General features: G+C 37.2%; 1 protein-coding gene across 1 annotated transcript in view; it reads left to right on the top strand.

Annotated features, from left to right (window-relative positions):
• LOC134400791 (guanine nucleotide-binding protein G(q) subunit alpha) overlaps positions 1 to 13446 on the top strand; it is a 120071-nt gene extending 106625 nt beyond the window's left edge. Inside the window, exons 6-7 of the mRNA XM_063129367.1 lie at positions 5366 to 5519; positions 6912 to 13446. Coding sequence (XP_062985437.1) covers positions 5366 to 5519; positions 6912 to 7102 — 345 coding nt within the window. The 3' untranslated portion in view covers positions 7103 to 13446. The remainder of the gene's footprint in view (positions 1 to 5365; positions 5520 to 6911) is intronic.
• The last annotated feature ends 557 nt before the right edge of the window (positions 13447 to 14003 follow it).

Here is a 14003-nt window from a genome sequence, read left to right as displayed (position 1 = left end):
TTAAGACTTCTATATGAATATTTCTTTTGGATGTGAATGTGGGTATAAATAAGTAATGAAAGAGATGGAAGAATAAGCAGAGTGTTTACTCTGATTAATAATTCCTTGTTCTTTGGCACTCACAGTCTGTATACTTTAGCATGTAGCCAAGAGAATATTTCATTTTAATCTCAAGCAGTTTCTTTATTTTCATTGTTCTGGAGTCTCAAAACAACATATTCCACCTCTACTTAAGTTTGGCATCCCTTGAAATAGCAATCTCTGCTGGCTACTGTCATGCATATACTTGAAATATTCAGGAGAAAAGCACACATATTCTTTACTTCGGGCATGATCATAAACCTTGTTCGTTTTGAACTTCTATATTCGCACACGACTATAATATCTTGGGTTTGGGCCCCTGCCTACCTTATACTTGTCATCTAGGGATTTTATTTTACCTTTTATGGTAGTATGTGCTTCAGTAGTCAGAGCTAATGGAAGACCTGCTTTTAAACTGGAATGTTGACTCTTAAGTTATTTTCACAGCTTATTACTTGGCATCACTCACAAAAAGAAAGAATATCTAGTCTTTTATGCCTATTTTCAGAGGGTAACAAGGCATTTTCTTTGGAAGAAGGATCACAAAATTCTACAAATAACATAATGTATTTCTGTGATGCTGAGATATGAGGAAGGCTTCTGCATGGTAGAAGAGGCTTGGCTGAATGTTGAACCTTTTGTGAAGAGTTCTGGAAAGAACAAATGGCTTGTCTCCCACATTACGTGCCCAAGGGGCCATAATTTAAGTGGATGTTGTGATTATTGTTAAATGGTCTAGCTGTTCCAGCAGGTCTTCAGGTTTATTCTAGAAAGAAATAATTGTGTTGCAGAGGGAGAGGTACTGTATAGATTAAAGCCTGTGTCAATGGTTAAAGAAAATGCTTTGTGGTGTACTGTGTAAAAAAAAATGATGGCGGAATTGATTCTGAGAAGGTCTGAGAGATCTATATGTAGGTGTGATCCAGCTTTTTGGAGCCTACATTAGAGGCTCATCAAACTGCCCAGTGTGGATGCCAGAGATACCATATTGTACATGAGTAAGTATGTTGTGAAGATACATTAGGGGAGATATTAGCAATAGCCTTAGATCAAGTTAATCATAAACTAGTTCCACTTTATTTAATTTGGAAGAGCAGCTATGTCTCTAGGGAAGAAACTAAGGATTAATTCACATATATGTGGTTATCACTTGATACTCCACCACTCATCTCTTGATATTTCTGCCCAGTTTAAAGGTGTGAATTGTTGCTTGGAGTGATGGTTCTTTATGTGAGGATGAATCTGTGAGATTATTGACACCTGAGGATTTTTTGTTCTAACAGTGTTTGTTGCTAGGAAAGTTACACATGTCACTAAGTCATACAACCCTGCATGACTTAGTGACAAATCGGCGAATGTATAGGAAGCTCTTTAAACAAAAACAAAATGCTTTTCTCACCCAATTATGGGCAGATATTGAACAAGCCTCCAGAGATCGGGATTCAACTAAATTTTGGCAATTGGTTGCCTGTAAATTAAAGGAACCCATCTATGAGCTGTCAGCGCTGATTATGATCAAGCAATGGGAGGGATATTTTGAAAAAATTTATAACCCAGAGGGAACAACCTACTTGACACAGATAGTACTCCCCCACATTCTAGAGACAGACCCATGGCCAGATGTTACCACTAGTGAGGTTAAAAGGTTAATCTCTAGCTTAAAAAGAAGGAAAGCACCAGGGGAAGATATGTTACCCCCAGAGATTTTTCTAGAAAACGACCTCTGGTGGGCCCCTATTCTGGCTAAAATGTTTACTTTTATCAACCAACATGGTAAATTTTCCAATGGTTGGACCCACAGTATAGTCGTACCAATTTATAAGAAGGGCGACAAATCATCACCGGCCAATTACCGACCCATTAGTCTGCTAGATGTGGCCTCCAAACTATATACTAAGCTACTCTTAATAAAAGTTGAAGACTGGGTTGCTCAAAATAACATCATAGGAGATGAACAAGCCGGCTTTTGTCATGGCAAATCGACAATAGACCAGTCCTTCATTCTAAACCATCTTAGAGAGAAATACTCTGGGCACCCAAAAAAAATCTATATGCCACATTTGTAGACCTAACCTCAGCTTTTGATACGATTAATAGGGAAAGATTATGGTACAACTTACGGCATCTTGGGATGGATAGGCGTCTTCTGATTTTGATAAAAAACCTATATACAAATCCAAGTTAGAGCTGGAAGGGGAGGACAACTGTTGAAGGAAGTTAAAACATCCATAGGGGTTAGACAGGGTTGCCTATTAGCACCTATCCTGTTTAATATATACGTAAATGATATTATTGGTTATCTGTCTGGTAATTCAAACTTTCCTGTAGCCGTTGGTTCGAGAAAACTGAACATACTGATGTATGCGGATGATATGGTGTTATCACAAAATTTAATAGGAATGAGAAGAATGCTTAAAGCTTTTGGGGAGGCCTGCAGGAAGGAACATCTGTGTATAAACTATTTAAAAACTAAAGTAATGGTATTCGGAGCTCGTCCCCCTAAACATAAATGGATGCTAAATGGTCATCCTCTGGAACAAACCATCCAATTTAATTATCTAGGTATTTGCTTCAAGCAAAATGGCTTGTGGTCCAGTCATTTGGCGGCAACAAAGCTGAAAGCACAAAAATCAACGCATACTGTGTTAAGATTTGCTAAGGTTAGAGGTGGTCAGCTGGTAGCCCCGGCTAGTAGAGTATTTATAGAGAAAGTGGTACCCCAAATAACAAACAGTGCTGAAATAGGGGGGGGGCACAAATGTACGCCCACTTGAGGTTGTCCAAAATAACTTAAGGACACTACTAGGTCTCCCACCAAGAACTCCCACCTGCTATACAAGGGCGGAACTTGGGGTTTTGCCTATAGCATACTATATTTGGAAGACTTATGTTTTTCTATTATCTTAGAATACAACATCCGATAAATAAATTAGTAAGCCTCTGTGTAAATGAACAGAGAATTTCTCCCTTCAGAAATAACTGGATAGACCGATGCGAAATCAGACTAAGAAACTTTGGCCTCGATCCTAAAGTAATTTCGGGTGGAGACGTACAACATCAATGTGATGCAATAAGACAAGCACTGCAGAGCTATTTTTGTAAAATAGACACGGCTGCAATTAAAGTCTCTAGATTTTCCGATAGCTTTCGGCTCATAAAATTAACCCATAGAGAAGAAAAATATCTGACAGAAATTACCACCCCTGGCCTTTGCAAAGCGCTTACTAGCTTGCGATTCCAGACAATGCCATCCAACTTTAGAGAGGAGAGATTCAAAAACATCCCTAGAGAACAACGTTTATGTATTTGTGGTGACCAAGCAGTAGAGGATACAGTTCATTATGTTCTATACTGTAAACTATACAACACCCCTAGGGATAAACATCTAGCGAGATTTCTGGCTTCAATTACTCATCATACAGATCTGGATAAAATTGGCTACCTATTTACAAACACTGAGAAATCCATCTTGTTAAACCTGGCTTGCTTTGCAGTGAAAGCGGCAAAAATTAGGAAAGACAGTGTCCCCTGATGATAACTAAGATTGCTGGTAAAAATCCCAGCACTATATATGATGTTTTATATTTAAAAGTTCAATATTTGAAGTTTAATACAATGCTGTAATGTAATGTTTTTACATCATGACTCTTGTATCTGGCTAAAACCCATGCTGGGTTGCCTTAATAAAATTTGATTTGCTAGGAAAAGAAAGTATGATGTGGCATAAGACGATGCACTTCTTTAGATAGGGTATTTAAATAGATCGGCACTTACACACGTTCACTAGCAATCTTACGGTTTCTTCATGAGACAAAAAGCAGGGGTTTCTAGAAGTGCAAGTCACTTGTGCTTCCTTCTTTGTCACTTCTACGGAAAGCATGAAGTAGTCCTGTCGTGTGTCACCGTCTTTGTGGGGTGATACTTAAAAATGTGCTGAGGTTACAAGGTCTAAGAATAGAATCCAAAAACTCCTTCTGCTACAACTACAAGCGGGATCTTGGTGGGTAGAATTGCACTTTTAATTGTTTCCTTTTGTAAAAACTCAGTGGGCAGTTATTGCTCACAATTGGAGTCTGACTTAGGGCCATATTAGTGTTGCAGATTTTCCCTTTCAAGTCAAACAGGCTAAAGATACCAAGGATTTTTATCTTCCTCTTTTCATCTCACTGGAACCATGTGCTTTGCAATTACCTTACAGAATCTGATCCTCTGTTTGTAACATACTTTACTATATATCTTAGTTAAGATGTTTTTGGAAGAATACACCTGCATTTGGTCTACATGGCCATGTTGCCCCTTTCAGTGTTACAGTTCTATGTTATAGGGAAATGTCTCACTCACACAATTAGGTGCCCCCTGTTTTTATTAGAATCCTGACAACACAGCACATATATTTTTACAGTAAAAGTTTCTAGCTCTCATTGTTGGACAAATATCTTTGCTGTCATAATTTAAAAATATCACTCAGTGTCTTGTAAGCTGCCCACTATGGACTTTATCTGAAAAATAACTGATACCAAGTATTTAGCATATGCATCCAGCTCTAAAGCCGGTGAGGCCCTTTAAAGAGGAGCCTATATATACTTTCTCTTTAATTCCTTGTCACTTAGGCCTTAGCTAGACCTAAGGTTTATCCTGGGATTGTCCCGGGGTCATCCCTGTGCATCTAAATGACACACAGGGGATCTCAGGAGCAGGCAGGGATGACCCCAGGACAATCCCAGGATAAACCATAGGTCTAGCTAAAGCCTTAAATTACTTTTCCAGTGTGAATTGAAGTTCAGCTACTTTAAAGCTTTTTTTGGACACTCCTTCAATCCTTGGTAGCATTTGAAACAAGCTGAAGGCTCATGTGCTCCATCCTCTCCACTTTCTCATGGCTTCCCTTTCAGTTTCCTATTTAACGCTAATCATAGTTTGCTGCCATATTCAGATCGGCTAAGTATGCTTAGCATTTCCCTACCAAACCAGGATCCAAAAACATGGTTTGCAGGGTTCTTATTCTGATTTGGAAAGAAAACTAAGCATAGTTGGCTGATTCAGATAACACAACAAACTAGTGCTAAATGTGAAACTGAAAAGCAAGCCATGTGCAAGGAGAGGGAAGAAGCATGTAAGGTCTCTGCTCATCTCTAGTTGATATTATGATTCAATCTAAGAGTTTATACTGTATTACTGATTTAAGATGAAAAGTTTAATTTACAGATTATGCTATTTAGAACAGTTAGTTTAGTTATGTGAATGTGTGATTCTTTCATTTAACTGTATTTTTTTCCCTTTCCAGAATCGAATGGAGGAAAGCAAAGCACTATTTAGGACAATTATCACATATCCCTGGTTCCAAAACTCTTCAGTCATTCTGTTCTTAAATAAGAAAGATCTTCTAGAGGAAAAAATAATGTACTCCCATCTAGTTGATTATTTCCCGGAGTATGATGGTAAGAGAGATCCTCTCATAATACATATTTTTTCAGACCTGATAGCAAGAAGACAGCATTGCAAGGCTGGCAGTCAGAGAACTGGCTTAACTATTTGCCTGTGTTTCTCTGTCTTCAGCTATACAAATGCCAAGTATTAACATTATCATACAGAACAAGGGGCAGTATCCAACTGAGTCATTCCGCTAGTGCAAATGATGTTGCACTAGCGAAAACTAGGTTCCCAACTATGCACAAGAGGAGAATCCAACTAAAGTTATGTTCGTGTGAGCTATGGGTTACGCAAGAGTAATGAGCCAACACTTGCACAACAAAAGGATTTGGTGTAGCTCCTGTAGCTCTACTTGAGTTTCCAGAATGACACTGTTGGGTACTACTTAATTGCTTCCAATTAAATGGTGCATTCAGTTTTCTTAACTAGCTGTTCACAATGACAGAAGGTGGTTTGATAATTAGAGAATTACCACTGCTGTATGTCTTTCATTCATCTGAATAAGGTTTAGGATGGAAGATTATCAGAAGCGTGTGTCTGGCTGTTCACATAAACAAGTATTAGGAAGGTTATGGTTTTTAATATCTTTGTAATTCCCCCCAGTCTAATGTGATTAACATAGCCGAATGTATCAAATTCAGATATTACAAGGAGAGACCTGCACAATCTTGCTGAAAGAAATAGTTAAGTATTTACACACAAATATGGTGTTTGGACCCCAATCCCATTCCCTCACTGGAGACACCGGGCATCTTCCCTCACATTGAGAAGTACAGAAAAAATGTACCACTACTGAAACTTCCTACAGGGACATGACTGAATAGAAGTTATTTTTATTTTATCTCCCGCACTTGCTATGTTCATTCCCTCTCCCCATCCTTGGAAAGGCCACAGATCTTTGCTCCTCTGCCCTCCTCTCCAGGAGCTGCAGTAGCATGGTGTGCACACCCCTTCCTTCTCTCAGTGCGAGCAGGAAGAAGAAGTTGGTAGGCAAAGGACCTGCTCCATTACCTTTCTTTCTTAGAGATGAGTGTATATAGAGCCACTTATCCTTGTATTTGCTCATTCCTTTTCCACCCTGCTCCTCTTGTTTGTTAACGGTGCAATAGGTGATAGAGCCCTATCCTTCCAGATGAAGGCAATGCCTGGGAAATTCTTGCCTGTGAGCAATTCCTGAAAATCCCCACAACTTGTTTTTGAAAAGGCCTGGTTTGGTAAGACGAGTACCAGATCAAACGACGTATAAGAGTGATTTGTTTGAGGGTTTTTGTATTAAAAACATTTTCCAAAAAAAATTTCTTTTCATATTTCATACACCGAGATCATTACATTGTAGAGATAACAGCCATCGATTTAGTTTGCTTAAGTTAAGCTAAATTTACTTTTTCCTGGTATAACAGGACCTCAGCGGGATGCACAAGCAGCAAGAGAATTCATCTTGAAGATGTTTGTCGACCTGAATCCAGAGAGTGAAAAAATTATCTATTCCCACTTCACGTGTGCCACAGACACGGAGAACATCCGCTTCGTCTTTGCTGCTGTCAAGGACACTATCCTACAGTTAAACCTGAAGGAGTACAACTTGGTCTAACTGTGCCTCTTAGCTCTCCGCCCCATCCCCTCCCATCCCTACGGTCAATTGAAGATATTGAAGAGGGACTGTATTATCTGTGAAAATGATCCGCATAATACTAATTTATTGCTGGCCTGGACTCTGTTAATGTTCACAGAGTTTATAGTAAATATTATGATTTTATTTAAACTTTACAGAGGAAAAATGAAAGATGCTGAACTACATTCGCAGCACATTTCCTCATTTTTTAAGTGAAAACCTCGTGACTCAATGTGTTTTAAATTCTCAGTCGTGCACTCACAAAGGATAGGGGCGTGGATTGATTTTTGTTTTATTTTTTTGGTTACTGAAGCAAAATCAAGTTGGTGTCTCCCCCTCCTCTTGTTGTCTCTGTCTGTCTTTTTAATTTTTTTTAAGGTACAATGGCCTTTCCCCCAAGTTTTATTCCTTGGTTTTCCTCTTTAGTAATCTGGTCAGGAAAAATCTGTCACTAGAATTTAAGCCATCAATTGTTCCGATTTTTCAGTAACTACTTTTTTGAAGGATCAATCGTATTGATACTCTAATTTATTTTATTTCTTAATTTTTGGCAAAGATGTCAAATACGTCTGATTTTTGGTACTGTCTTTGCACTGAAGGCTGAGAGTGTTGTTCAGTGGAAACATTAATTGTAGCAGTGTTATGGATTTTACCTTTTATTGTACCATGGAAATTCAGCAAACTGCGCAGAACACAGCAACAAACTACTAAGACACAAAAGGAATTCATGAAGTAGGATAGCTTTTTATTTTTTAATTGCCACGTGCCATTATATATATATTTTCTCTTCCAGAGTTCTTTCTTTCTTTTTCCTAATCACAAGATGCCAAACAAATGTCATGGACACTACAATAGCCTGGAACTTTTTGCTTTTCGTTTTTTAACTAATCAGACCATCTAGATTTTTCACAACATTTTCAGTTCTATTTTATTGTCTATGAAGTTTCATGTTGCCAAATTTGGCTCTTTTTAAAATATATATAAGTGTTAACTTTGACATGTAAGATACTGATTTAAAATGCCAAGGTAACTGATTGGGAATCTATTCCAGACGACTGCCAAATGTTTAAGCAGCTAGATTTCAGCTTCTATGTTCCCTCTTTGTATTAGAAAGCATTCCATTCTCAATGCCAAAAAGAAAAAGCAGGGTGAGTGAAAATGTTATTTGGTGCTACATACACAGATGTATCCGTCTATTAATTCGAGGACAGTTTTACATTTATCTAGGGTGGCATAGCATTGCACGGTGGGTTTTTTCTTTATTAATGCACCTTTAATTGAAAATACAAAATTAAAAATAAAATATCCTTGCTATGGTTATTTAATTGATTTGGGAATTTCTAAGTGGGAGCCTTCATAGAATTTTTATTATATATTAAATGGCTGAATAAACCACATTGGAAGGCTAAAGATGCAGTCCTGTGCACATTTACCTGGAGGTAAGTCCCAATGGAACTCAGTTGGAATTTCTTCTTGAGTAGACATGCATAGGATGTGTATATCAATTTGTAACAATAAAATTAATCAACAACAAAAAGTCTGCACATGCCTTGATGAGCATCTCTTTTATTACAATTTGGGTTGAAAGTTTTTTGTTTGTTTTTTAGGTTTTGTTTAAAACAACCCTGTAAATAAGATTGCTGTCAAGTTGCAAAGTTGTGTATGGGGAGTAGAGGGGTCACATTTGAAGCTGGGCTAATTTTTCCAAAATGCCATGTCTTCTAAAATGCACTTAAGCTGAAATGATTGCTCCACAGCAGTTGTTTTGGCAAAGGAGGCAATGAGAACAGATTATTAGTTTAGTACCAAAGTTTTAACTATGGGTCCAATCTACCGAGCATTAATTTCAGTGACATTGGTGCAGGATTCCCATTATAATGAGCATGGCTGATACCACAGTCATGCTTGGTAAATAGACCTCAATAAATACTAATGAGATACCATTTACCCTTAACCCTTTCCATTAAAATGAATGACAAGTTGGGCTGCTTTTGTTCCCTTATCATGAAAAAACTTGTAATTTTTAAAATGGTTGTAGGTATAGTGCAATTATGAATGCTATAATCATTGTACATACATATATATATATATATATATATATATGTGTATATATATATATATATATATATATATATATTATATGGCAGCATCCATATTGGCTTTGTAATCCTTAATTTTGGCAGATTGAATGTGCTGTATTGATATGTATCTATGTAATTGTAATGTATGTCTTACAGATAATTCACAATTTAAATAATGTTATTTTATTTACTTTTTTAAGAGAGAAGAATGTAAAATTTTGTCAGTTTATTTCTGACTAGGGTTTTTTTTTTAATTTACAAAAAGAATTATAGTGCAGAGCGGTACTAGCATCATGCTGTGTAAAATCATTTGCACAATCCTGAGTGGCAGTGGACTGAAAACATGCATAAACACATAAACACACACACACACGTAATTGACTTTTCAACTTAAGTTTTCAGAAGGTTTCACAAAGAGGTGTGGGAATTATGTGCTGAATTACATTGTTCTTTGGCAAATGAAAAGAAAGTTAGTTCACTTCTCTCATCTTTTTATGAGGAGGGCCTTACAAACTGTTTCATATTTTTACCTCTGGTGTAACCTTGTAGTTGAGACGCATGTGGCATCCAATCTGGTGAATGAGTTCAACACATTTCTGTCTGCAAAAACCATGTGACTGGAAAGATTGCTATTTTTTAAGCTTTGCCTTTGGTGGCGGTGGTGGTGGTGATAGGGGGGAGAATGTATGTTGAACCCATTCACAAGAGGAGGTGACATAGATCTATATATGTAATAGTGTGACAGTAAAGAATCCCTTTGGGTAGGAAAGACTTGTTTTGGATCCACTATTGCGCTGCTTCACAGTATGCCAATTTTCCTACATGAAAAGCACTTGAATGTAGGTGGAAAAACATATATACCACTAATACGCTGTCATGTGTGCCTATATTTCTATGTGTACACATGAATGGAAGTTGGGATGCAAAAAATTTGTCCTGTGCAAACAGGACCTTATAAGATGGTTTTACTAGCAGTTTTAATCCATTATGCAAATAAACTCATTGTGTGGACATTGCTATTTCTATATTCCAAAATTTAGTTTGTCAGTTCCACATCAACATGAAAGGTTGTACCTTTTAACAAAGCAGAGTTTCCAATGATAAAATTCTAAGAAACCCAAAGTATTTTAAGTTACAAAGCTATGATAGATTTAGAATGTCAAAAGTGACACCAGAACAGGCAGTGTGGGATGAACATGGATGCTTGGGTCTTTACTTACATCATTGTGAAATTTGTCCTGACTTTGATATAAACAAAATATATAATACAGCATGTACTGTTATTTATGCAGCTCCATTTCATTCCATTGAGCTTACATATGGCCCCTGCAATATTATTGATCACATATAGCATTTTATGCCAGTATTTACCACATTCTCTTCAAAATAAATCAGTAAGGTAGGCTGCTATTGTGGGAACTGAGTCTCCAAGTAGTATTGGATGTGACAACCCAGCTCAGCCAGCCTGTGAAGCTTTCCTACACAAGGTTCTTATTAGATTAGCTGAACCAGCAAAATCAGACAGAAGGAGAAGTGGCTGCAAACTGGACTGGCTATGCTTGTTCATTATATCATCTGAAGCCACCTTGTGATAGTGACTTCATAATAAGAACACGGCAGGTGATTTGAAGCCAGGTCTGCCAGATCTTTGTGCTGAACTGTACATTAGTGGTCTTGAAATAAATTGAGCTGTGGAACACTAGTGCCTGGTGGCTTCCTGGATTTCTCTACCCAGTGTAAACTCAGGGGTGCATGACAATATATGTCGCTTCTTTTAAATGGAATAAACTAACCACTTCAGTTTTAGGTGGATACTTTTTTTCTTTTTAAAAATAAGTTCTAGAAAGGAAAGAACAGAATAGCCTAAAATGATTTTGGGCTGGGTATTTTATTTATTACGGGTCTTGTGGGGAGGGTTGGAAGGTTTGGAATAAAGTTTACTTATGTCTTCAAGTTGTATTACAAAAGTGTTCAAGACTGTACCACTAACATATTCTAGGTAAGCTAGACTTTTAGCAAATGAGATCATTGGATCCTGTTTGGGTTTTGAAAGAGGGGGGCTTAAGCATACTATGGCCAAGCTTCCCTTGAATTGCCAACCGCAGCATTGCCATGTGCCAGTACATCACAGTCTTTTTCATTAAGTGACTATGTGCTCTTCCCACGTGAGGTTTATAAATGCTCAGATTTATTTTTATTTGTTAAATGGTTGATGGTTTTTTGCTATGCCTTACAGATTTTGAGCCCAGACATTAGTGCCTCTTAGCTGAGCTAAAGCAAACAGATCAAAACGAAAAGACTTGCATATTTGCCAAGACAATGTAAAACTGAATTTAATAAATGGACAGACACGGCAAAAGGAAGCTTCTTGGAATTGCGTGTCCTTGGTGTTCATGAGGAGTACAGTCCTCTTGAAAGTGGCACTCAATCTATTTTATTGTTGTGCAAGAGCAGCTCCCTTTCAACTGACTGGGACTTGTGGAGGAGAACCTGAAGGATTGTGTCCTAGCACACAAAAGCTATTCATATATTAAATCTTCATAGTAGTGGGGATTTCCCCATCAAAACAAAACCCCTTAAAATTTGCCTTCCTCACAAGTTGACTGGTGCTGTCGAGACATGCATGAAGGATGAATGCATGAACACAGTCATATTTATTGAAATAATTTTGATTGCTAAGGTTATATGAGATTTCATTATACCACCACATTTGCATAATTTTTCCTGATCGCCAAATTTAGAAGTGGAGCATACTTTTTTTAATGGGATATTAGTCAGAATGACTGCATGATTTGACAAAAAAAAAAGTAGATTACATGGTGGGGAGAAAGGGTTGCATATTAAGAGACTGCTGGCTCTCCCCACCTGTGCTTGTAAGATGCAAATGACGTTTGACTTACCCATTGACCTTTCCCATTTGTTTTGCATTCTTCACAAGACTAAAATGATAAATAAATAAATGTTAACACACCTGAAGAAATAATAAAATGTACCCCCAAAATGTTAATGATGTGCTGCTGCTCTTGAATTTTTTCTTTTTAAAATTACTGTTTCATACAAACTGCAACAATGATCTTATCATATCAACTACAACAGTACTTTCACATAACTAGTAGTGTGTGCTCAGTGTGTTAACGTGGCCTACCAAAGACCTGCCTTAGCTAAAATCTAATCATATGATCAGCTTGTGTCTTTGGGATTCCATCATATTGCTACCATCAAATTATGGAATGTGTTGCATATGGCTAACTGCTGTGTTTTGGACATGCAGATGCCTGCTTTTGTAAATAGCAATTCTTCCAACACACATTTATACTTCTTAGTATGCATTCAATGTTTATCTTCTATGTGTAGCCTTATGTCCATTCTGAAATTACTTCACATACTTTTCTCCAAAGCAATTTGGCCCCTTATTCAGAACTCTGTGGCCACTGATGTGGAGCTGGGCCTTTTGTGTAAGTGGGACTCTAGTGGATTCAGTGGGAAATACTAGTTTTGTTCCCTCCATTGACTGACACAGAAGTCAGTCTGGACAAAAGAACTTATGTATACATTAGACTTTCCATGGTTGCAAGGAATTGCCAGATTAGGGTGCATATATCCCAAAATCAGTTTTTCTTCTCTAGCCTGCCAGGAAATCAGTTCTTTTACATATTACATCTGGGCCACTTAAATATGGATGGGCCCATTTCGTTTTAGTGTGCCTATACTCATGCAAGTGGATCTCTCTACTTGTATTTGTTTCTTGGTTGTTTTAAAGGACTTTTGAATGCATTTGTTAATGTTGCAAACAACATTCATGGTTCTCCATATATATATGATTTAAAATGGCAGACTGCAGAAAGATTTGGCTGTACAGGACATTTTCTCTCCAAAGGGTACTCTTAAGATGCAATTTGTTGGTGATTTCTTTATACTACCATCTTTGGAGTTGGCCTTCTAGGACCTGTATATTTAGTAGATGAAACTCATGCACAGTGTTTTATAAATTGCACTTGTTCTAATGTCCTTTAAATGCATGTATTGTCTATGGTTTGGGGATTGAAAGTTTTTGACAAGAGCTGATGTATAAATATTTCCCCAAATGACCTTGCTAGTTAAAATTACAGCATTTTGGTCATACTTTTGTACTACAGTATCTTTGTTCCTTACACTTTCATCTTTTGAAGTACTTTTGGCTTATTGTTCTCCTCAAATGCTTTTTTTATTATAATATTGGAATAAATATCTTTATTCCAGTGACTACTTAGTGCAGTGCTTTATCCTAATTAGATATAGTTGTCTGCATAGAGCATCATTTCATGAATATATTTATAACCACTCAAAGGTTCTTTTTTTCTTTCTGCATTGGAGGTTTTTTTTTTACGCTATTAATAAAGTAGGGTTGGTTAACACTAAAAAGTTGTTAAGATATCAATACATACTAACAGTGCAATCCTATATATGACTACTCAGAAATAAATCCCATTGAGTTCAGGTAAGTGCATAGTTGTGATATTAAAGAAGTAATGCTTTAGAATAAGGCACAACTACATGCAAAAGAACAGATTCCTAAAGTAACAGAATACATTTCTTAGTGTTGGCCGAAATAAGTTTATTTGCATTGTAAATGACCAGTTTCCATGGAATCCAGTAGTCTGCCACCAGGAGACATATAGCTCATTGCAATACCACACTATTTTGGCCCTATTTCCTCTTACTAAGGGTTCCATCCTATGCATGTTTAGAGAGAAAATTCCTACAACTTTCTGCATTCCTGCAGCCAGCCATGCTGACTGGGGCATCCTGGGAATTATAGG

This window comes from Elgaria multicarinata, chromosome 6, assembly GCF_023053635.1.
Source record: "Elgaria multicarinata webbii isolate HBS135686 ecotype San Diego chromosome 6, rElgMul1.1.pri, whole genome shotgun sequence".
Classification (NCBI taxonomy): Eukaryota; Metazoa; Chordata; class Lepidosauria; order Squamata; family Anguidae; genus Elgaria; species Elgaria multicarinata.
The sequence above is the reverse complement of the archived record's forward strand: the minus strand, read 5'-3'. Positions and strand labels throughout refer to the sequence as shown.